Source organism: Syngnathoides biaculeatus, chromosome 4, assembly GCF_019802595.1.
Source record: "Syngnathoides biaculeatus isolate LvHL_M chromosome 4, ASM1980259v1, whole genome shotgun sequence".
Taxonomy (NCBI): domain Eukaryota; kingdom Metazoa; phylum Chordata; class Actinopteri; order Syngnathiformes; family Syngnathidae; genus Syngnathoides; species Syngnathoides biaculeatus.
The window spans coordinates 17972545-17994422 of record NC_084643.1 but is presented as its reverse complement, the minus strand read 5'-3'; the positions used below and the strand labels follow the sequence as shown (position 1 = coordinate 17994422).

General features: G+C 41.1%; 1 protein-coding gene and 1 long non-coding RNA gene across 7 annotated transcripts in view; one reads left to right on the top strand and one right to left on the bottom strand.

Moving 5' to 3' along the window:
* Nucleotides 1-8134, bottom strand: part of dock5 (dedicator of cytokinesis 5) — a 59062-nt gene extending 50928 nt beyond the window's left edge. For 2 of the 5 annotated variants that reach the window (XR_009794467.1, XM_061815951.1), the window contains exons 1-3: nucleotides 7882-8132; nucleotides 2430-2513; nucleotides 2151-2191 (exon numbers count right to left, since the gene is read on the bottom strand). Coding sequence is in view for 4 of the 5 variants with exons in the window: in XM_061815951.1 (XP_061671935.1) it covers nucleotides 2151-2191; nucleotides 2430-2513; nucleotides 7882-7924 (168 nt within the window). In the remaining variant the exon portion in view is untranslated. Of the gene's footprint in view, nucleotides 1-2150; nucleotides 2192-2429; nucleotides 2514-7881 lie in introns of all 5 variants that reach the window. The other 3 variants (XM_061815953.1, XM_061815952.1, XM_061815954.1) reach the window with 2 other exon arrangements.
* On the top strand, nucleotides 2016-6080 carry LOC133498809 (uncharacterized). 2 transcript variants are annotated; one of them, XR_009794469.1, is made up of 4 exons: nucleotides 2016-2090; nucleotides 2172-2302; nucleotides 3872-3972; nucleotides 4048-6080. It is a non-coding gene; the product is annotated as an uncharacterized LOC133498809 (long non-coding RNA). The 2 variants fall into 2 exon arrangements; XR_009794468.1 differs by lacking the exon at nucleotides 2016-2090 and having other exon boundaries at nucleotides 2151-2302.
* Nucleotides 8135-21878: the final 13744 nt, after the last annotated feature.

Genomic DNA, 21878 nt, shown 5'->3' with positions numbered 1-21878 from the left:
ACAGTTGAGAACCACTGTTTTAGAGAATGCTGATCTAAAAACCCAGTAAAATGACCAAAAAGACATCTTATACATTAAAGTTTTCCTAAAAACATGCATGATAGGTTGATTGAAGACTCTAAATTGCCTGTAGGTGTGTTTGTTGGGGTGGGGGGAGACATCTGTGATGGGCAGCAGCATGCTTCTGACCCTTGTTGGGATAAGCGGTTCAGAAGATGGATGGATGGATGGATGGATGGATGGATGGATGGATGGATGGATGGATGGATGGATGGATGGATGGACAATATCTCAGCAACTCAGCACTAAATTGTTCAGTCTTTGCATGTTTTTAGTGCTTTACTAAAAACACCCATCCATTTTCTGGACCACTTACCCTCACTAGGGTCATGGGTGTGCTGGGGGTCGATACCAGCTCTCTTGCGGCGAAAGGCAGGGTACACCCTGAACTGGTCGGCAGACAATATGTAATAAACGATCATTCGTACTCCCATTCAAACCTACGACCAATTTAGAGTCTTCAATCAACTGACCACGCATATTTTTGGGATGTGGGAGTAAACCAGCCTACCCGGAGAAAACAGAATTGAACTCAGAACTGTGAGGCAGATTAGCTAACCAGTCCTCCACTGTGGCACCATTAACTAAAAACATTTAATGAAACAAAAACTTTACTAATCTACTGAGTCTTTAATTTCTTGCATTATCCCACTTTTGGGAGGTAACTTCTTTATATATTTGGAAATTTGTATCACTTTCAGACATACATAAGACTCTCCTGACTATTTAAAAAATTCTAAATTGCTTTGAATAAACAGTACACATCTTCAGCATTTTGGAAGGAAAAAGAAATGTGGATAATTGGCAAAACTTGAATCCTGCAATTTTACAATGCATATTAAGGGAATGAATTTTAAAGACACCCAGTGTGATGACATCACCTAATTCCTTAACCATGTGTGAGCAACAAACTACAAACAAATATACGCTATATATTTAGCATAAAGATAGGTCACAGACATTCCAGCCTGGTTGAGAACAAAGATGAAAGTCACGTAGTCAACAAGACCCAGACTATTTGTCATGAGTCTTGTCAAACATGTTAAGATAGCATCCCTAAATTAATTTAAGCGGGGCACTTAAGAAAACACGGGCACAGTTTACTCTGACAAATGTATTTATTATATCAATAAATTCTATACAGTAAATCTAATGTTTCTTTCGGCTTGTCCCTTTCGGGGTCGCCACAGCGCGTCATCTCAGATGAAGGCACATATACATTTGGCACAATTTTTACGCCAGATGCCCTTCCTGATGCAACCCTTCTCAGGGAGTGGAGGCCCCAGTGGGATACGAACCCACACCCCCTGGCTTACCAAAACAGTGCTCTAACCACTGAGCTACGGGGCCTCCACAGTATATCTAATATATTGTATATAAATCAATGAAATAAATACATACTGTATATTTAAGAAAAGAATGAATATATATATATATATATATATATATATTTTTTTTTTTTTTAAATGTAATTTATTTAGGAAAAAATTTAATTGTGAATTGAATTGCATGTCAGATAGATACATATCAAATCTGAACTTTGGTGTAACCCTAATCAACAATAAGTCTCTTTTAATGTTTACACGAATAACAAAGTAGATAAGAAACACTTTGTTAGCGAAATTTCGACGATACAAACTGCAAAAGTCAACAATTTGACACGTAAAGCGACCTTTTTCTAATTCGAATCTCAACATTGCATAATTTGTTTCAAAATTGACTTTGACTTTGCATGACAATATCTAAATTCAATTGTAAATCCAAATGTTTGTGATAACTACTTATATGCTAATTGTGTTAATTGTGAGAAATGTTTGAGTGAAAATGAGCATTTCTGCAAGATGACCCATAACTTCACACTGGTGAAGAAAAAGCTGAGTGTACATAACATTTTCAGACTCACAGTGGAGCGCTATAGGCTGGCTACCAGACTATTGTGAAACACATGTCATCATAAACATACTTGTCCCCTTAATAAGCCCTCATAAAGTCATAAAAGGTTTTTGAAGAATATTTGGGCATGGTAAAAGGTCAGTCATTTTACAGCCTTCAATATGATGAGAAAAATTATGTGCTCATGATATCCATACCTTGTTTAATTTCTCCCGTAGTGTGTATCCCCGGTACCAGCCTGAAGAGATTTAAATTAACAAAGAATCATGTTACACTGAGGCGAGAGAGACAATGACGGTGGGAGTAATGACGATCTCGGCTTCAGGAGGACAATGTGGAAGACTGCAAGGTTATTTTCAGTATTATACAGAACAGTTAGCTTAACATCTACTGGTATTTTTATTTCCTGAAGCAGTTTGCTTAGAGATGGAAAAGACAGCTCTGTTAGGGCCTTTTGGGTATTCGATTTCACTTACCTTCCAGTTTTTCGAGTATGTGCACAGTGTCCCCAACCTGCAAACATAGTTCCAGATCACCACTGGGGTCATAATTGTAGATAGCTAAAAGGACACAATAAAACATTGATCAAAGTTAAAACTCCCCTTGTAAAAGAGTGAGCATCTGTCATTTGATCTTTTGATTTAGTTCCTCTCTTTCCCTTTCCTAACACCAGACTGTGATGTTGTAATCATGCCTTAATTTAAAGGTCTAGTGAAAAGACCGAAGAATGGTGTCAGGTAGCTTTAGCCGATGTTCAAAAGAGTGTGACTTAATTACCTCATTATTATTATTATTTCAATATGTACACCCCGTAGGTTCAGTTTCTCCCTGCTGACTCACTCATGAACCCTTAACTTTCCTGTCACTCTGTTCAACTTTTACCCTGTAGGTATCTTTGTCTGTCCTTTTTAAACCACTACTGTTACAAATTTATGGTCACCATCAAGTGAGAATTCAAGCACATGCAGTATATACAAGTATAAGCAGATTTAAACCACAAAGCACAGCACAGATATTTGTCATGACTCGAGGTAGCTGCAAGAGCATGCCACCTGTCAAGCACACAGAACTATGAGCAGGTATCTGTCCTAACTTGCATGCGCTGGAGGCTAGATTTCACAGCATGCTTTGACTAGCATAAGTTATCACCCATTAGTCTGAAGATGAAAACTTGACAACACTGAAGATTTAATTCTTCTCTCACAGTGAGTTTTAAAACCTTGACACATACTGATCTCAAAGACAAATGAGTTCTGTAGCGTTTGTATCTCAGGCTCCTGCACTCTTATAATACTATACATATGAGTATTGTCTTTTAGGACATGTATGACTACCAACAATGTCTGTACATTTCTTGATGAACAAAATGCCGTCACACTTTTGACAAAGCCATTCTATAGTGAGTTAGTCTTTAGGGTTAACAACACACTGCATTAGGAACCTCATCCCATTTATCTTGAAAATGCATTAATGCAAATTCAGTGAGTTGAGGCCTAAAGTGATAATTACTCTGTTAACATGCACAAACTGTTTGGATGAATAACAAACTTCATTAATTTCACTTCACACTTTTTCCTGTGACATCCTATGTTGACATGCACTGTGTGCAATTCGTTCTTTGTCCAAACTACTTTGTCTGCCTCCACGACATTCGGTGGCAATGATGTCTATTAGCTCATTTAGCTACAAGGGTTCAACAATTTCTTCTTGTCAATTGGCATAAGCAGAGTGGTGAAAGAGATGACTGTAAACTCTGCACAACTCATGTTTAAGGTAACAACCATTTTTACACTATTCTGCTGGTCCCAGCCAGCAAGAATTTATGGCACATAAAATGGGCACAAAACTAACCTGTGTTCTACATTTGGCCATGGTAAAAGGGATTTTTAGATTTTCTTATTTTACTCTCCTCCTCTAGCTGTCACCTCATTGTGGTGGAGGGGTTTGCGTGTCCCAATGATCCTTATAGCTAAGATGTCTTGTGCTCAAGCAAAGTCGCACATGGCAAACAGGTCGTAGGTGAGAGACTACACAAAGTATGGCTCAAGGAACTCCTATAAAGATAAACAATGAATCTAATTTTCCCTTGGCCAGACACAGGTCACCGGGGCACACCCTCTGGAACCAGGTCTGTAGGTGGGGCTCAAAGGTGGCTGGGGATGCACCAATGGGCCCTGGCTGCGTATATCTCGAAAAACCAATGTGGCTTCCCACTGGCTCACCACCTGTAGGAGGGGCCAACGAGGTCGGTTGCTGTGTGAGCTGTGCAGCAGCCGAAGGGGACCCAGTCAATCAGAACCCCATCAACAGAAGGTGGCTTTGGGGATGTGGAACATCACCGCTCTGGCACAGAAAGAGCATGAACTGGTGCGCAAGTTGTGAAATTCCGACTGGAAATACAGTAGTTAGGCTCATTTCAACACATAACGTGGGTCCTGGTGCCAGTGTTTTTGAGAGGGTTTGGACACGTGTGGGCATACTGATTGCATCCTCACTCCAAGCCTATACATTAGGGTTCACCGTAATTTGAAATGGTTAAGTGCATTTAATCCATATTAAGGAGTCGTTGCTCATCATCAGTCTCGCTGAACTAACAGCTGATTGAGCTGACTCACAGGAAGAAAGCAAACAAAGACCATGATAATGAAAGCATGCATCCTAAAGCATGTGACCTCATGTCTCACTATGATACAAGTGTAATACAGTATATCGCCAGTAAGCATAGTAAAATATTTGTATAAAACAGTACAGTATACTGTACATCAACTGAGGACATACATACAGTCTCTTAACAGTAAGTTTCAAATGTGCGAGATTTGCAATACCCACAATTCCTTTTTTTTTTTTTTTTTATACCATCCATATCAGGCCCATCACAATCAGTGGATATTTTATTTTTACATTTCATAGCTCCTGACCAGCACTCCCGTGACCCTTGTGATGATAAGTGGCTTTGGAAAACGGATGGATAGATAGTTGTTTTAATAATTTCCTTATTTTCTGGTGAGAAACACTAAAGACAGGTTTATTTTAATATACATTCTGATCATTTCTTTCACCATAAGAAGGACTGTCACCCACAAGACAAGGTCCAACGTTAAAGGTCAAGTGTCGTCAAACGGATGGTTTTTGGTATATTATTAATGAAAAACCCACATATTTTACTATGCTTACTGGCGATATACTGTATTACACTTGTATCATAGTGAGACATGAGGTCACATGCTTTAGGATATCATCTGAATATGGCTCGAAACAATAAAGTAATATTGCCCTGAGGGCTCGAAACAATAGTGTAATATTGTCCCGGTAACTTCACTCGGTTGTGTGGTGTTGTCCTTTTCGAAAAGAGCTTCGGTGTCAGAAGGGGCGTCGTGAAAATGTGAATATCTCTGTTGTTCGGCTTCCATAGTAGCAGGCACTGCGCATTTTCAACGGCGGAAGTGACGTTGACGTCAAGGACAGATGACGCGACTAATATGGCGACCACTTGGATGTCGGGCGACACTCAATTGCGCAACTTTGTGCATGGATGACGCACTCTCCGCTCACTTTTTTTTTCGTATAGACATTGAAGTGAATACCGTTATATGTATTTTTCATTACAATATCTATTTTAGAATGTTTATAGGGATGTCAGTCCCACTTTAAAAAAATTATATATGCTATTCCCTACGAAAGTTATTTCTTTTAGTTCCTTGTCATTGATAAGAAATTAGTTGGGATAACTTGCCTTTGCAGTCCAACTCTTTATTATAGCATATAATGTAGTGATGCACCAAAGTTTCGGCCACTGAAACGTTTGGGCCAAAAATGGAACAAAAGTGCTTTTTGGGTTTAGGACCAAAATCTTTTTATCACCAATATAAAACCTCCAAAATAGAATGTTGTTATGAAAAAGGAAGGATGCTGTTATGTACAGTATACTGTTAAAAAAATACAATAATAAAGCCACATCCACATTTTGCAGTTTACGCAGTTCAGGTACAAAGTGGAAGGCTCCTTGCTTGCTATTATACCCAACTCACCAGCTACCAATGAGGTACAGGCAAGGCTAACATGCACTTTAGAACAGGAAATGGGGAATGAATTAGATGGTTATTGATAATCATTTACATCACTTGGGGAAAAGTGCCAAAAAATGTAAAAGCACATCAACAGAATAAATATCTATACAATAACCTTGATTATTGCCATCTGTCCATTTTCTGTTTTATTTATCCTCACAAGGGTCACTGGAGAGCTGGAGCCCATCCCAGACACAATGGGTAAATTTGCTTTATTTTGAAGCAACAATGGATAGAGGAAATTAAAAAAAAAACGATCATTGCAGTCATCTGTCTGCAACTCCTCAGCCATTATGAGATTGTTGCTAATTAATACATTAAAATAGTAAATATTGAACCCATATTGTATTAACGATTACAATCATGGTAAGATTTTTTTCTCTTTTCGGTGACCCTTGGCATGTACAACGGAAATACAAAAATGAACCAGTAAACAATACCGCACTCCTGTGCTCTATTGGAAGATGAAAATTGTGATTTTAGGCAGGTTCACTTTCATAGAGTAGTTTAAGCTCAATTGACCACAGCTCCCATACACCTACACAAGATATCCTATAAGTTTTCTTTCGGCTTGTCCCTTTCGGGGTCGCCACAGCGTGTCATCTCAGATGAACGCACATATGTTTGGCACAATTTTTACGCCGGATGCCCTTCCTGACGCAACCCTTCTCAGGGAGTGGAGGCCCCAGTGACATACGAAACCACAACCCCTGGTTTACCAAACCAGTGCTCTAACCACTGAGCTACGGGGCCTCCCTACACAAGACATCCTATAATAATATCAAATGAAATCTCTTCTCTCATCTATAATGCAGATCCAGAAATCAAGCAAGATCTGACTCATCAGATAACCTGTTGGGGAAGGATTGATGACTTTTGGGGATTAAGAATAATTTTAGTAATTCCTGTCCTTTCTATTTTATGCAAAAGTGAGGTGAACAGCTTTAACTACATAATCAAAAAGAACAGTATCTTTGAAAGTCAGGCCAGTTGGTACCTAAATGCATTATCATGCAAATTCAACAACTTTGATCGCTAAACACAAGGTGATGTCGCACCATAATTTGGTGATGCTTGTGTGAACGCCATACTTAAATATACAATTAGGGGAAAACAGGAGCAGGATAGTGGATGGCATAAGTAGAGGGCGATCAATGAGAGGAGTGACAAAGTACGCACGTTTTGGGGTCCAAACAGCACAGATGCATAACACGCTTCTGAAAGGCAACATTACTGCTGCACAACGCGCGCGCACAAACACACACTTTCTGCAGAAAAACACAACAAAACCAACTCTGTGTGAGCATCAAGTAATTTTGCTGACTGAGAAGAATTTCTCATTCGGACAACAGTTGCAGGGATGTGCCTTGAAGGTTTTGGACCAGAAGAGTGTACAGGCACAGGTATCGAGGCCACACCTTTGTCAAGTTCCAAACAGGGAGAGGTAAAAGTCCAAGTGTTGCCAAACAGTGGCGAACTTATGCTAACTCTTTCCTTAAGTACCACACGACTACAGTCTCTCTTGTGTCTCCCTGTAAGGAGCCGTGGAGGTGAAGGGGGGCGTTCAACGAAATATAAAAACCATGTTTATAGTTACTTCCATGTCGGCTCAGGGAGATTATATATAAGAATGGTTGGCATGCCCACTCAAATGCTGAATCTTTCTCCAAAGCGCCTGAGGAAACAACCATAACTAAAGTTAATTTTTGTAATTTGTAAGGAGTTCTTTCCATTCACCACGTTTAAACACCACCACCGTGGCTTCTCCTCCCTTCTTATCACGGAAATTTTTTTTGTTTGTTTTCCTCAGACTTCACTCGACGAACTTTCAAACGTCAGCCCCCTTGTGTGCAAAACTTACCCACGCCGTACTTCTCCTTCTTAGTAGGAACCCAACGTGTCATCGTGGTGCAATACGAAAAATATCCCTCTGAATCAATAAATAACTATTTACAAAGAATAAAAGAAGGCGGGTAATACAATGTTCCTGCTCGTCCCGACGTCTACGCCACTATTTCCGCCATCATGCCTGCCACTGGGAGGGAGGAAGGGAGGGCGAGGAAGCTGACAAACTGGGAGGTGCGTCTGTCTCCATGTGTTGGGGGTCTGTACAGCGGCACCACAGAGGTCGAACACAATTTGTTCTAGTGAAGTGTTCTAAGTCCGATTTGTTCAACATCTGAAAAAAAAATTTCCATAGGAAATAATGTCAAAGAGTTTAATCCATTCCCAACCACCAAATATTATTTTAATTCCTCTCTATATAAAAACATGTACACCCTGTATTTGAATTTTAAAAAATGCATTAATTTAAAGCTACTTAAATGTGTATCATTTATCTTTTTAGTGGTGGTGGCTGAAGTCACCCTCCATGATTTGACTTCATAATTCTCCAGGAGCTTCTCCAGTTATTCTATTATCTGTGGTCTTTTGATTTATAATGCTAGTCACTCCTCTGGCAACACGACATGCCTTTTACTGTATGACATTTTTATTCTTTAGCACCGCTCTCTTTCTTTGGGCCTATGGCAGAGAAAATATTGAAAAAATAAAAAATCTTGAGACGCACTTCCGAATGTGCATGCTCACACTATGGCGAGGTTGCACGTGACATCACGCTTGTTCATCCGGGTACCTGACCGCCATTGTTGCAGACAAACAGTCAGCTGTCCATTGTCATCATCCCAGATTTTTATTGCGTCTACGGATGTGGAAATCGTTGAAACCGAGACATCGGGAAGCGATTTTTCCCTGTTCCAAAGATTAGATTGCGTGAAGAAGAAGATACAATGGAGTTGTGGAAAAAAAAACGGCAACATAAGTGGCTTGCAAATATACGACGTGCAGATCTAACCGAAGCTCGAGTACTCAAGGCGAATGGTTATTTGGAAGTCTGTTCTGATTATTTTGTAAGCGGTAAGGATGTGTATTTCTAGTGTCTGGACATTCTACTTCAGGGAAGTCTTTCAGATCCTTTGAAAGTACGTCGTTGGGGATAGTATACGGATTGATCTCTTCACAGATTTTGATCTTCTGTACATATTTAGCTTTGGCAACATCATCGACTAAATTAAAGTAGGCAGAAAACATCTGCCGCTTACACATGGGTCTGTGGCCGTTGCCATGGTGATGTCATCTACAATGCCTAGCTTGTCTGGAGAAATGGCGGCGATTATCATGTGATTGCAACCCAAGCATTACTGCCCACTTTACTCAGAGGAGCCAGTAGCTTTTCTCAGCACCATCCCGTGTGTGTTCGGGATCGCTCAGCTTGATTCGCCCACGCATTCAACATGGGTTCAGCTTCACTCGGTGGTTGGGCTCTCAGAATTTGGTCGACCACCGAGGCATTTTTTTATGCTGATTTTGGTCGAAGTCGGATTTGTACGACCCCTCAAGTCATTCGAACTCTGATGTTCTCGTGCACTCAAAATTCTTTTTTTTTTTTTTTTTTTTTTTTTTTAAGTACAGCTGAAAAATGTAATTAGATAACATCGACTGCTTCCCTTCGTTGACACTTGGGTATACATTTATTCTACTTTTCACTGTTTTACAAATATACTGCATCTTACTGAGCGGTGTGTGTAATATTTTTTAAAACGGAATTTTGCTAAATGAAAGGGACACAATAGAACTATGAGGCAAAGCACTTCAACCTGCCTAATTTAATAACTGAGCTGTATAGTATAAAGATGTGAATTGATCCAAGAACACTGTAATATTTTTGTAAATGGAAACCTTTTAAATTCACTTATACACTCAATCTTCAAGCTGGGGGGGGGGTGCTGCCATGAACTACCATGAACACTTTCATTAAAGGGAGACTCTCTCCAAAATTCATATGTACAATAAACCCTCCAATGTGAAGTAATTTTATTTTTACATATATTTTGGCCATTAATTGAAAATAAAAATAGAAAAAAAGATTATATTTGAAATCCAAGCAAAATCTGGATATGTGCCAGCTTCCAGAGCCAAACACAGAAGAAACATCCTTGACAACCCCCCCACCCCCGACATCTCCGGTGCTTAGTATTACAGACCATTCGTTCTAGCTAAGCCAGGATGCCGACTTGTTCTGCACCAAAACTGAGAAAACGCACCCAAATTTTTCCTTCTTTAACCTCCCGTGGGGTCAACCTGACGGGATAAAGCTGTGGCTGTCACAGTTGAGTCTCATTCATCAGCGGGGAAATTTGCACGCATTTAATCATTACTGGTTATTAGCCGCTAAGTTATAGCCTCTCATGCTGGTACGGTAAAGCAACAACATACGTTATGAGGCGCAGCTGTTCAATCCCGGACTTCCGTGTGTGTTTGCATGTTCTCCCCATGTCTGCGTGTGTGTAAACTTGCCTCCTGCCCGTTGATAGCTGGGATAGGCTCCAGCATACCTTTGACCATCGTGCGGCCAAGAAAATGGATGGATGGATATATACGTGTAACACTTCCTGATTACTATTTACGGCGATCCGTGCGTGCAACAGCCCACCCCGACCCACGCTGCCGGTGGATCGCGAGAAGCTTTGCTGCTTGAAAAGTACAATGTGGTGTTAAAAAAAAGTCTGGCCAACTGCTATATATTCTCTACATCTAAACCAACTCCTCAGAAAAGCATCAAATCTCCGTGGTCCATTTCATCAGACTATTATTTTTCGTCGTTAGTGTCACGTGCCTCCCAACACATCGAATTCCGCTTGTGTGTGTTCTGGCTCAAATGCTTGAACATTGTACATTGTTATTTTTATTTTGTTTGCTCAATGGTTGGTATAGTAATAACACGGAGCATCAACTCACTTTGCTGGCTCTCTGAACACAACACTTCCTGGTTACTATTTACGGCAATCCGCGCGTGCCCCAAAACCCCACCCCTCCGCCACTGGATCGTGAGAAGCTTTGCTGCTTGAAAAGTATAACTTGGTGTTTAAAAAAAAAATGGTCTGGCCATCTGCTATATATTCTCTACATCTAAACCAACTTCTCAGAAAGGCATCAAATACCACGGTCATTTCATGGTACTGGTCTTGTTCGTCGTCAGCCCCATGTCCCTCCCAACACATCGAATTCCCCTTGTGTGTGTTCTGGCTCAAATGCTTGAACATTGTACATTGTTATTTTTCTTTTGTTTGGTCAATGGTCGGTATAGTAATAATACGGAGCATCAACTCGCTTTGCTATCTCTCAGAAAACAACACTTCCTGGTTACTATTTACAGCAATCCGCGCGTGCCCCCCACCCCTCACCGCCGCTGCTGCCTGTCGCTTGAAAGAGGCTTGCTGTTTGGGGTATAAAAAAAAAAAATAAGTCAGCTCACGCTTGCTGTATAATCTCTACATCGAAACCAACTCCTCAGAAAAGCATCGAATCTCTGCGGTCCATATAAAGCTGTAAGTCTGTTATTGTTCGTCGTTAGTGCCACGTCCCCTCTATAACACGTCAAATGCTCGATGTGGGTATTCGGGCTCAAGCGCACAGGCTTAAACATTGTACATCATGCTATTTTTGTTTTGTTTGTTTGTAATTATTTTTCACAAAAATCGTCCACAAAATCCCAGATAGTGGACGTTCTCTGTTCAGTGAAATGTGTCCACAAGCAATAGGGCGTCAGAACAGGAAGCACTGCAGGTGTGGCAAACACTGATTGGCTGTCAGTTTTCCAGCCGGGCTCATTGGAATGTCTGAGCGAGAGAGGAATTTCAATAGTACTTTTCCAACGTAGAGATGTTTCTCGGTGAAATAACTCTGGCAATAAAAGAAACACTGAACCCTCATCTACTAACTTTTAATGTGTCCTCCCATTCCTATTAATTTCGACAAAGTCTTCCTTTAAAGCCCAAAATGAAAAATACATATAATATTATTCACTTCAATGTCCATACGAAAAAATAAATGTGAGCGGAGAGCGCGTCATCCATGCGCAAAGTTGCAGAAGTGTCTTTCTACGATATCCAAGTGGTTGCCATAATGGCTGCATCCTCCGTCCGTGACGTCACTCGGACATTTGCCAATGAAAACACGTGGTGCACCCTAACTATGGGAAACAAACGCGCCCCTTCTGACACGGAAGCTCTTTTCGAAAAGGAGAACACCAAACAACCGAGTGAAGTTACCGGGGCAATATTACACTATTGTTTCGAGCCCTCAGGGCAATATTACACTATTGTTTCGAGCCATATTCAGATGATATGCAATTGTGACCAAACTGCATCCCCGTCCGATCCACTTCCGCGGCGGAGATGAGCCATCGCGGCTTATCGCAGCTGGGGGGTGTGGCTTATGATGGAGCCGAGCGGTGCTGCTTTAGGGGGTTGTTCATAGACGCCGCAGTACGCGATGAACAACACAGTCGAGCCGGGGAGCTTTACTGCGCGCACGTGGCTGAGTGAGGCATTCTCGGCTGGGTTCTTCAGAGCTGCCCCCGTCCGCAAAGCCCGACGCACAGCCGCCAAAAACGGCGCCTCAGCCGGTGTGGCTGATTTTCGGCGCCGTGGTGGTATTCAATGGTGCCGAGCCGTGCTGCTTTTAGGGGGTTGTTCATAGCCGCCGCAATATGCGATGAACACCATCGAGCCGGTGCGCTTTACTGCTCGCACGCGGCTGAGTGAGGCATTCTTGGCTGGGTTCTTCAGATTCGCCGCCATCCGCGCAGCAGGCCGACGCCGTCCGACGCGCACATCGACATATTTCGTACGCGGATCTTTTGTTACGTTATGACCGATTACGTGGTCCACCCCAAATTATATTTTTTTTTAGTAGCTGTAGACACACCTACCCGTTATTTGGAACCCACGAAGCTCTCGTCCTCTGCACCCGTGCAATCCATTTTTCACAACGAACCGGGTCTTTTGCAAACTTATGAAGGGTAAATCCATTCTCCCGAGTGCTCAAGGAATGTCCAGCAATCCAATGACCCGGCATTTTGGCTAACCCGAAGGAACAACGAGCTACCTTCCCGGAGGTAAAACTAATAGAAACAAACGAGTCCACTTGGGCACGCCGCTGTCCTTTACGTCACTTCCTGCTTCTTCTCGAAAACAAATCCCTCGAGAGGGATTTTCATGGCGGGAGTTAAAAAAAAGCTGTCTACGTCAAAATCATGTTTTGTGGTGAAAAAACGCTTGGGCCCATATTGGCTGACATTTTTTCATTAATAACATACTAGAAATCATCCATTTCATGATAGGAGCCCTTTAAGTTAGATCCAGCTCTGGTTTATGTTTGAGTCGATTAACAAGGAATAATGTTTACCAGTGTGTGTGTGTGTGTGTGTGTGTGTGTGTGTGTGTGTGTGTGTGTGTGTGTCTGTGTGTTCAGGAAACTAAACACAACAACTAAAACGGGGAAAAAACACACACATACTGATGCTACGCTGCCAACCTAAAGAAATTCACTTCCACAACAATTTGTCCAAATTTGTCTTCATTTCCGTTTTGAAAAATTTGTCACAGACATTAACATGGGACAGTTATAGCAGTACCCATCCATCCATTTTGTGAGCCGCTTATCCTCACAAGAGTGAGTGCTGGAGTCTATCCCAGCTATCATCAGGCACAACCCTAACCCGCTGCACCCTGAACTGGTTGCCAGCCAATCACAGGGCACATAGAGACAGAGAACAGTCGCCTCACAATCACACCTAGGGGCAATTTAGAGTCTCCAATGAATGCATGTTTTTGGGATGTGGGAGGAAACTGGAATGCCCTGAGAAAACCCACCCAGGCACGGGAGAACATACAAACACCATACAGGTGGGGCCAGGATTTGAACCCCAGTCATCAGAACTGTGAGGCCAGCGCTCTCCAGCGGTGTCCCTTTGCTGTCCAGTACTGACTATAAGAGTATAACTATATTAGCGATGTGACTGTTTTTTTTAACCAATTCGAATTTAAATTGGCCCTGGCAAAACCCAACCCAATTGTCTATGGAGCCAGTGAGCCGGCCCTTAGTGATGTCAGCATATTTCTGTTCTCTGATTGTTTGGTTAGAGCAAAAGGTTACATCCCATTTGAAGATTATCAAATGAACAGCCAGCCACTTGATATGGTATGAGCTCGAGCTGTTTCAGGGCTCAGTACCTTGTTCAAGAGCACCTTGACAGCAGAGGTGGGGAGTAACTCTGTTACATTTGCAAACAAAACACCGAATCTTTTCTATTTTTTATTTCCATGATTATGTGTAGGTTGTATTGTCACAAGCTATTGTATTGCAAATGTTATTTGACATTATAATGACATTAATATCAACCGCTATCAAAAAGATCCTGTGTAATAATAGGTGGCCTCTTTCCTAGCCAAAAAAAGAATTGCATATGTGCCCCAAAATGGAAGCCTTACTGAGATAAAAGCAAATTATTTTATACAGAGAGCTTGACAGATAGATATAATAAAATGAAAACTTCTTCTGACCACATTTGAGCCACCAATAATGTCAATTTGAAATTTAAAAATTGATGTTTCCACTTGAATGTCTTTTGAAATGAACATTGTCATGTACTGCATATACATTTACATAAATAAATAAAAAATTGTGGATACATTGTGATAAACTTGTAAATTAAAGTTTGAATATTTGGATCATAGAGACAGTGGCACAACAGCCATGTGGTTAGCATGTCCAGCTAACTCAGATTCTGGGTTCAGATCAGACCTTTCTTTGTGGGGTTTACATGTTCTTTCTGTTGGAAGTGTGGATTTTCACTCTCATTCATTTTCCTCCCTCATTCTGAATAACATGTTGGTTAATTAGAGACTGTAATTGGGCATATAGTTGTGAATGTGCATGGGAGTGGTTGTTTGTCTATATGCGCTCTGTCATTAACTGGCAATCAGTCTAGGGTGCCAATCAATGACAGTGCACATGTACTCTGGCAGGGCGTGCCCCTACTCAACGTTAGTTGTGATGTGCTTGAGCTCACCTGAGACCTTGAACAGCATAAGTGATAAAAAAAAATGAATAAAATGATCAATCGAGGAAATGAAGTACTTTGTTTTAATGCAACTCCATATTGTGCATGTACCATGAAATTCACTAAGTACCCTCACAATTACTCCTTATAGACATCATCCCACACAGCAAATTATCATGTTGAAGACTTTTTAGGATAATGGAAATTGCAATGAAGCCAAACAGCTACCCTTTATGCTTCTCTGATGGCATGAGTGTAATTTTTCTGGCACATTATTTAACTAAGGAGAGTGTCTACTGAATCTGTGTAAAAAGGTTATCCATCCATCCATTTTCTGAGCCGCTTATCCTCACGAGGGTCATGGGAGTGTGGAGGCTATCCCAGCTGTCATCGGGCAGGAGGCAGGGTACACGCTGAACTGGTGGCCAGTCAATTGCAGGGCACATGGAGACAAATAACAGTCGCACTTAACTAGGGGCAATTTAGAGTCTACAACAAATGCATGTTTTGGGGATGCGGGAGGAAATTGTAGTGCCTGGAGAAAACCCATGCAGGCACAGGGAGAACATGCAAACTCCACAAAGGTGGGGGCGGGATTTGAACCCCGGTCCTCAGAACTGTGAGGCCAACACTCTCTACAGCCGTTTCACTGTGTCACCTGTAAAAAGGTTATTGTTTTTAAATTTTAGATCTCCCTAATAATGAAAAACACATGCAAGGGTCTACAGGAAATAGTTAAGCTACCTGATATAACGGTAAAGATGTTTCCGCTACAACAGTTAATTGGAAACTAAAGCATGGAAGTGTGGAAAAAAACAATTGTCTTGAACCAGTCTACGATGAGACCAATTACTTAACACTGTCTCACCATTGCCTGCATACCTGTATGACAAGAAATAGCCTTTTCTGTGCTCATTGAAGTAATTTACAGATGTTGGCAGAGTGCTGGTTGATCATCCATTTATCTATTGAGCATCATAACTATAATTTTAAATCTGTACAATTTCACTATTAAATACCACGGGAAGACATGTTGCATGACAGCATTCTTACAGAGCCAAGAGATTCAACTATAGTGAAGAAAATAAGTATTTCAACACCCTGCTGTATTGCAAGTTCTCCCACTTGGAAATCATGGAGGGGTCTGAAATTTTCATCGAAGGTGCATGTCCACTGTGAGAGAGATAATCTAAAAAGAAAAATCCAGAAATCACAATGTATGACTTTTTTAATGATTTATTTGAGTGATACAGCTGCAAATAAGTATTTGAACACTTGTCTATCAGCTAGAATTCGGACCCTCAAAGACCTGTTAGTTTGCCTTTAAAAGTCCACCTCCACTCCGTGTATTATCCTGAATCAGATGCACCTGTATGAGGTCGTTAGCTGCATAAAGACACCTCTCCACCCCATACAATCAGTAAGACTCAAACATGTAACATGGCCAAGACCAAAGAGCTGTCCAAAGACACCAAAGACAAAATTGTACAACTCCACACGGCTGGAAAGGACTACAGAGAAAGTGCCAAGCAGCTTGGTGAAAAAAAGGTCCAATGTTGGAGCAATCATTAGAAAATGGAAGAAGCTAAACATGATGGACAATCTCAATCAGAATGGAATACCATGCAAGATATCACCTAGTGGGATCTCAATGATCCTTAGAAAGGTGAGGAATCAGCTCAGGACTACACGACAGGACTTGGTCAATGACCTGAAAAGAGCTGGGACCACTGTTTCCAAGGTGACTGTTGGTAATACACTAAGAGGTCATGGTTTGAAATTATGCATGGCACAGAAGGTTCTCCTGCTTCAACCAGCACATGTCAAAGCCCGTCTTAAATTTGCCATTGACCATTTGGATGATACAGAGGAGTCATGGGAGAAGGTTTTGTGGTCAGATGAGACCAAAATTGAACTTTTTGGTCATAATTCCACTAACCGTGTTTGGAGGAAGACGAATGATGAGTTCCATCCTAAGAACACCACCTCTACTGTGAAACATGGGGGTGGTAGCATCATGCTTTGGGTTTTTTTTTTCTGCACACGGGACAGGACGACTGCACTGTATTAAGGAGAGGATGACTGCAGCCATGTATTGTGAGATTTTGGGGAACACCCTCTTTCCCTCAGTCAGAGCATTAAAGATAGGTCGTGGCTGGGTCTTTAAACATGACAATGACCCAAAGCACACAGCCAGGAAAACCAAGGAGTGACTCAATAAAAAGCATATCAAGGTTTTGGCATGGCCTAGTCAATCTCCAGACCTAAACCCAATAGAAAATCTTTGGAGGGAGCTAAAACTCTGTGTTTCTCAGCGATAGCCCACAAACCTGTCTGATCTAGAGAAGATCTGTGTGGAGGAGTAGGCCAAAATCCCTCTTGCAGTGTGTGCAAACCTGGTGAACAATTACAGGCTACTGTACCAAATATTAACAAAGGTTTTCTCAGGTGTTCAAATACTTATTTGCAGCTGTCTCACACATACAAATCGTTGAAAAAAATCATACATTGTGATTTCTGCATTTTTCTTTTACATTATCTCTCTCACAGTGGACATGCACGTATGATGAAAATTTCAGACCCCTCCACGATTTCTAAGTGGGGGAACTTGCAATATAGCAAGGTGTTCAAATAGTTCATGTATTTTCTTCACTGCAAATTGAATGAACTTGGCAGAGCACAATTTTTCCAGAACGCCATTTCTTTAGACTATTATTCTTAGTACTTTTTCAAGGGCTACTTCAATATATACCATTTCTGTGACTTATTCATGACTGACTTGAACGTGCTTGCTGACTGTGAGAATTTATTGTCAGGGTATATAAAACTGCTCTTACCTTTTTCACTTTGAAACTGAAAACGTAAAAATTTGAGTTCCTTCAAGCGTGATTATGAAAAAAAAAAAATCTGGAAAAAGGATACAATATTGCCATCACCTGACTCATTTGTGCAATTGCAGACAGTAGATGGTCACTGACAGGTACAGTTCTACTTATTGGCGTTTTTGCTGCAAAGACAAAAATGCATGTTGTCATTCAGATGCTGGTGCTGACATGAGATTCATTTTATGACATAATGCATACGTGTTTATGATGGCTCTTTTAGCAATAATGGTGGACAAACTGAAAGTGAAAATAAGTTCCAAGCAAGCATGCCAGCCAAGCTCAGTAATGTCACATGGAGTACTGTTTCAAATATGATGAAATAAATAACTTTCCATCCATTTTCTATCGCGTCCCTATTAGGGCAGTTGGTCGGCAGCAATCTTTCCCAGCTGATAGTGAATGACCATGAAGTAGAGAGCATTGAGTTACCTTGTGTATGAAATGCGCTATACAAATATATTTGCTTTTCTTTTATTTGCTTCAATTATTACAGCATGTGTGTTTTTGGGATGTGTGATAATTCCACGCAAGTAAGAGAAGGCTGGCGCCAAGATTCTAATCCTGAACCACAGGAAAAGTGTGTGTTCAAATAAATTTGTCCCAATTTTGAATTATTGACTGTGCCTCAGCAGATGGTGCATTTTTCCCCATAGAATAGGTAGGATACGGTGCAAAAAGTGTTCTTATGCACTGAACTAAAATACAAATGTCGTCCTTTTATTTTTTTCTTTCATTTTTCATGAACTAAAATACAAAGATCTGGATTTTGTATGAACAAAAGGCTTGTTCCTCTCAAATATTTTTGACAATTGTTTATCTAAATCTGTGTTAGTGGCCACCTATCTGTTCTGGAGATAGTCAATACACCTGACATGTGTAATTAAGATGTAAATGAGACAGCATCATTATTCCACAAGTGTACTTTAGTCTGCTTTTCTGATTTTATCATACATTATAATCTCACAGATGTTTTGTGAGGATGCAATTGACAGACTGACTGCAGACATTTCGATTGTTTTCTTTACCATGAAGCATGTCCAAGGGATTTCAGATAATTTGGCAGTGCATGCAAATAGTCTCAAACCTGCAGACCATGTGTGACCACACCAGCCCAGGTTTTCTACATCTAGCATCATCACCTTTAAGTTTGTCTGAGAAGAGCCTCATGTACAAAGGTTGTAACAATCTGTTTGCAGAGCCAAAGAATTTCTGCACAAGTAAAAGGGAACATTTTAGAGTGGGCTATTATTGTGGCCAGCCCGTGACACAACTGTACAATAAACATGCCTAATTGCCATCTAGACCTGTGAAGATGATTCAATAAAGGAGTGCCCAGTAACAAACAGGACAGAGGTGTGAAAACCAAACAAAGCAATTTTATTTGTATAGTGCATTTCATATACAAGGTAACTCAATGTGCTTGACATGTTTAAAGGGATTTGAATACAAAGAGATAAAATGTTCAAAATGGGAGGAAAAAAGAATGAAAATGACAAATATAGCTCAGCGGTAAGAGCACTGGTTTGGTAAACCAGGGGTTGTGGGTTCGTATCCCACTGGGGCCTCCACTCCCTGAGAAGGGTTGCGTCAGGAAGGGCATCCGGCGTAAAAATTGTGCCAAACATATATGTGCGTTCATCTGAGATGACACGCTGTGGCGACCCCGAAAGGGACAAGCCGAAAGATACTTACTTACTATATATGTATTTTAAAAAAAGTAAAAGTCAAATTAAAAACAGTGTACAGTGCAAGAAGTATCACTAAAATTTGAAATATTCTAAAAAGCATGAGAAAAAAAAGAGTTTTCAAACTGGATTTAAAAACAGTCACACTTCGGAATGATGTCACCTCTGTTGCCAATTTATTCCATTTGTGTACAGCTAATAGCTACAATGAAGAAAATAATTATTTGAACACTCTGCTATATTGCAAGTTCTCCTACTTAGAAATCATGGAGGGGTCTGAAATTTTCATTGTAGGTGCATGTCCACTGTGAGAGAAATCACAATGTATGATTTATTTTTGTGATACACCAACAAATAAGTATTTGAATACAGGTCTATCAGCTAGAATTGACACCTCCGTACAGGGCACTTAACCACGCCTCCTGAAGTGACGTCACGCCACGTGCGCGAACGTCAGACAAACAATTAGCAAAAATGGCGGCGCAGCAAGAAAAGAATAGAGCGAAACTGTCCGATTTACCGGCTGATTTCTCACTCACATTCTTAGCTAACAGTGAAATATCGTTGAAAAGCAGACAGCAGGGCTTCTAGTATTTCAGCGAGGGGTATTTCAATTATATTTACATGCATATCGACGGAGAAACCATTGATATTAGTGCGAGATCTTTCCGGAGTCAGAGGAAGACCGAGAAGCCACATAATATAATATATGATATCCCAAAGACGAATTCGTCATTGACAGTTTCCTATTTTCGTGTTACCTATCACACTTGTGTGCAGAATCTGTATAGCCGTTTGTGAACCGTCGTATGAAGGAAAAGAAGGCGAGGCTTGATTTACGAGTTGTTTCTCTCGTTTTCTTTGTGTAACGTCACGCGCTCCCCTCAATAATTATTCTTGAATTAGTGCCGAACCTACGTAAGTCCCGAACGAGTACGACAATCACTACTTTAGTGTCCTCAAACATCCTTCCTTCAGTCTTGGTGTCTCGGTGCACGTCGAAGGCTTTTAGGACTGCTAGTCCGGTTTAGCTTAGCTCACCGCTAACAAAGAGACACGTTTGTGCAGTCAGATAATCGCAAAATATCGCTCAACACAGATCAAGTGTGTCAATCATTCACACGTAGCTATATTATGCAAACAAAGAACTGCTAATTCATTTATATGAGACATGTATTGAAAATCAAATATAGGGCATACCTTCGTGCAAACACAGTCCGGTTTACCGTAGCCGGCAACAAAGATACACGTTTGTGCAGTCAGATCATCGCAAAATATCGCTCAACACAGATCAAGTATGTCAATCATTCACACGTAGCTATGTTATGCAAGCGAAGAACTGCTAATTCATTTATATGAGACATGTATTGAAAATCAAATATAGGGCTTACCTTCGTGCAAACATATCTGTTCCGGTTGATGGATTCAGTTGATGATGCGGTCTTCCACAAAGTTTGATCCATCGAAGACATTTTTCGTACTTGGTCTTCGGTTTTGGAAAGGGTACGAATTGAACTCCACCAACTAGCCTTTCAGGATACCTGTCGTCACTATTACAAAGTCTGTGACTACACCTCTTAACCATATCTATTGTTAAAGAACCCAAATACGCGATAAAACGCTAACAAAAGCTATACTGGACCATGCAACGTTGTCTGAGGGAACGGCGGGTGCAAAAAAGGGGGCGTGGTTTATGCAGATCTCTGGCTTCTGATTGGTCAGCGACACGGATGACGCAATTTCTACGGAGGGGTCAATTCTGACCCTCAAAGACCTGTTAGTTTGCCTTTCAAAGTCCACCTCCTCACCATGTCTTATCCTGAATCAGATGCACCTGTGTGAGCTCGTTAGCTGCATAAAGACACCTGTCCACTCCATACAATCAGTAAGACTCAAACTTGTAACATGGCCAAGACCAAAGAGCTGTCCAAAGACACCAGAGATAAAATTGTACAACTCCACAGGGCTGGAAAGGGCTACGAAGAAATTGCCAAGCAGCTTGGTGAAGAAAGGTCCACTGTTGGAGCAATCATTAGAAAATGGAAGCCGCTCAACATGACGGTAAATCTCTATCGCAGTGGAGCTCCATCCAAGATATTACCTCGTGGGGTCTCAATGATCCTTGGAAAGGTGAAGAATCAGCCCAGGACTACATGACAGGACTTGGTCAATGACCTGAAAAGAGCTGGGACCACTGTTTCCAAGGTGACTGTTGGTAATACACTAAGAGGTCATGGTTTGAAATTATGCATGGCACAGAAGGTTCCCCTGCTTAAACCAGCACATGTCAAAGCCCATCTTAAATTTGCCATTGACCATTTGGATGATACAGAGGAGTCATGGGAGGAGGTTTTGTGGTCAGATGAGACCAAAATTGAACTTT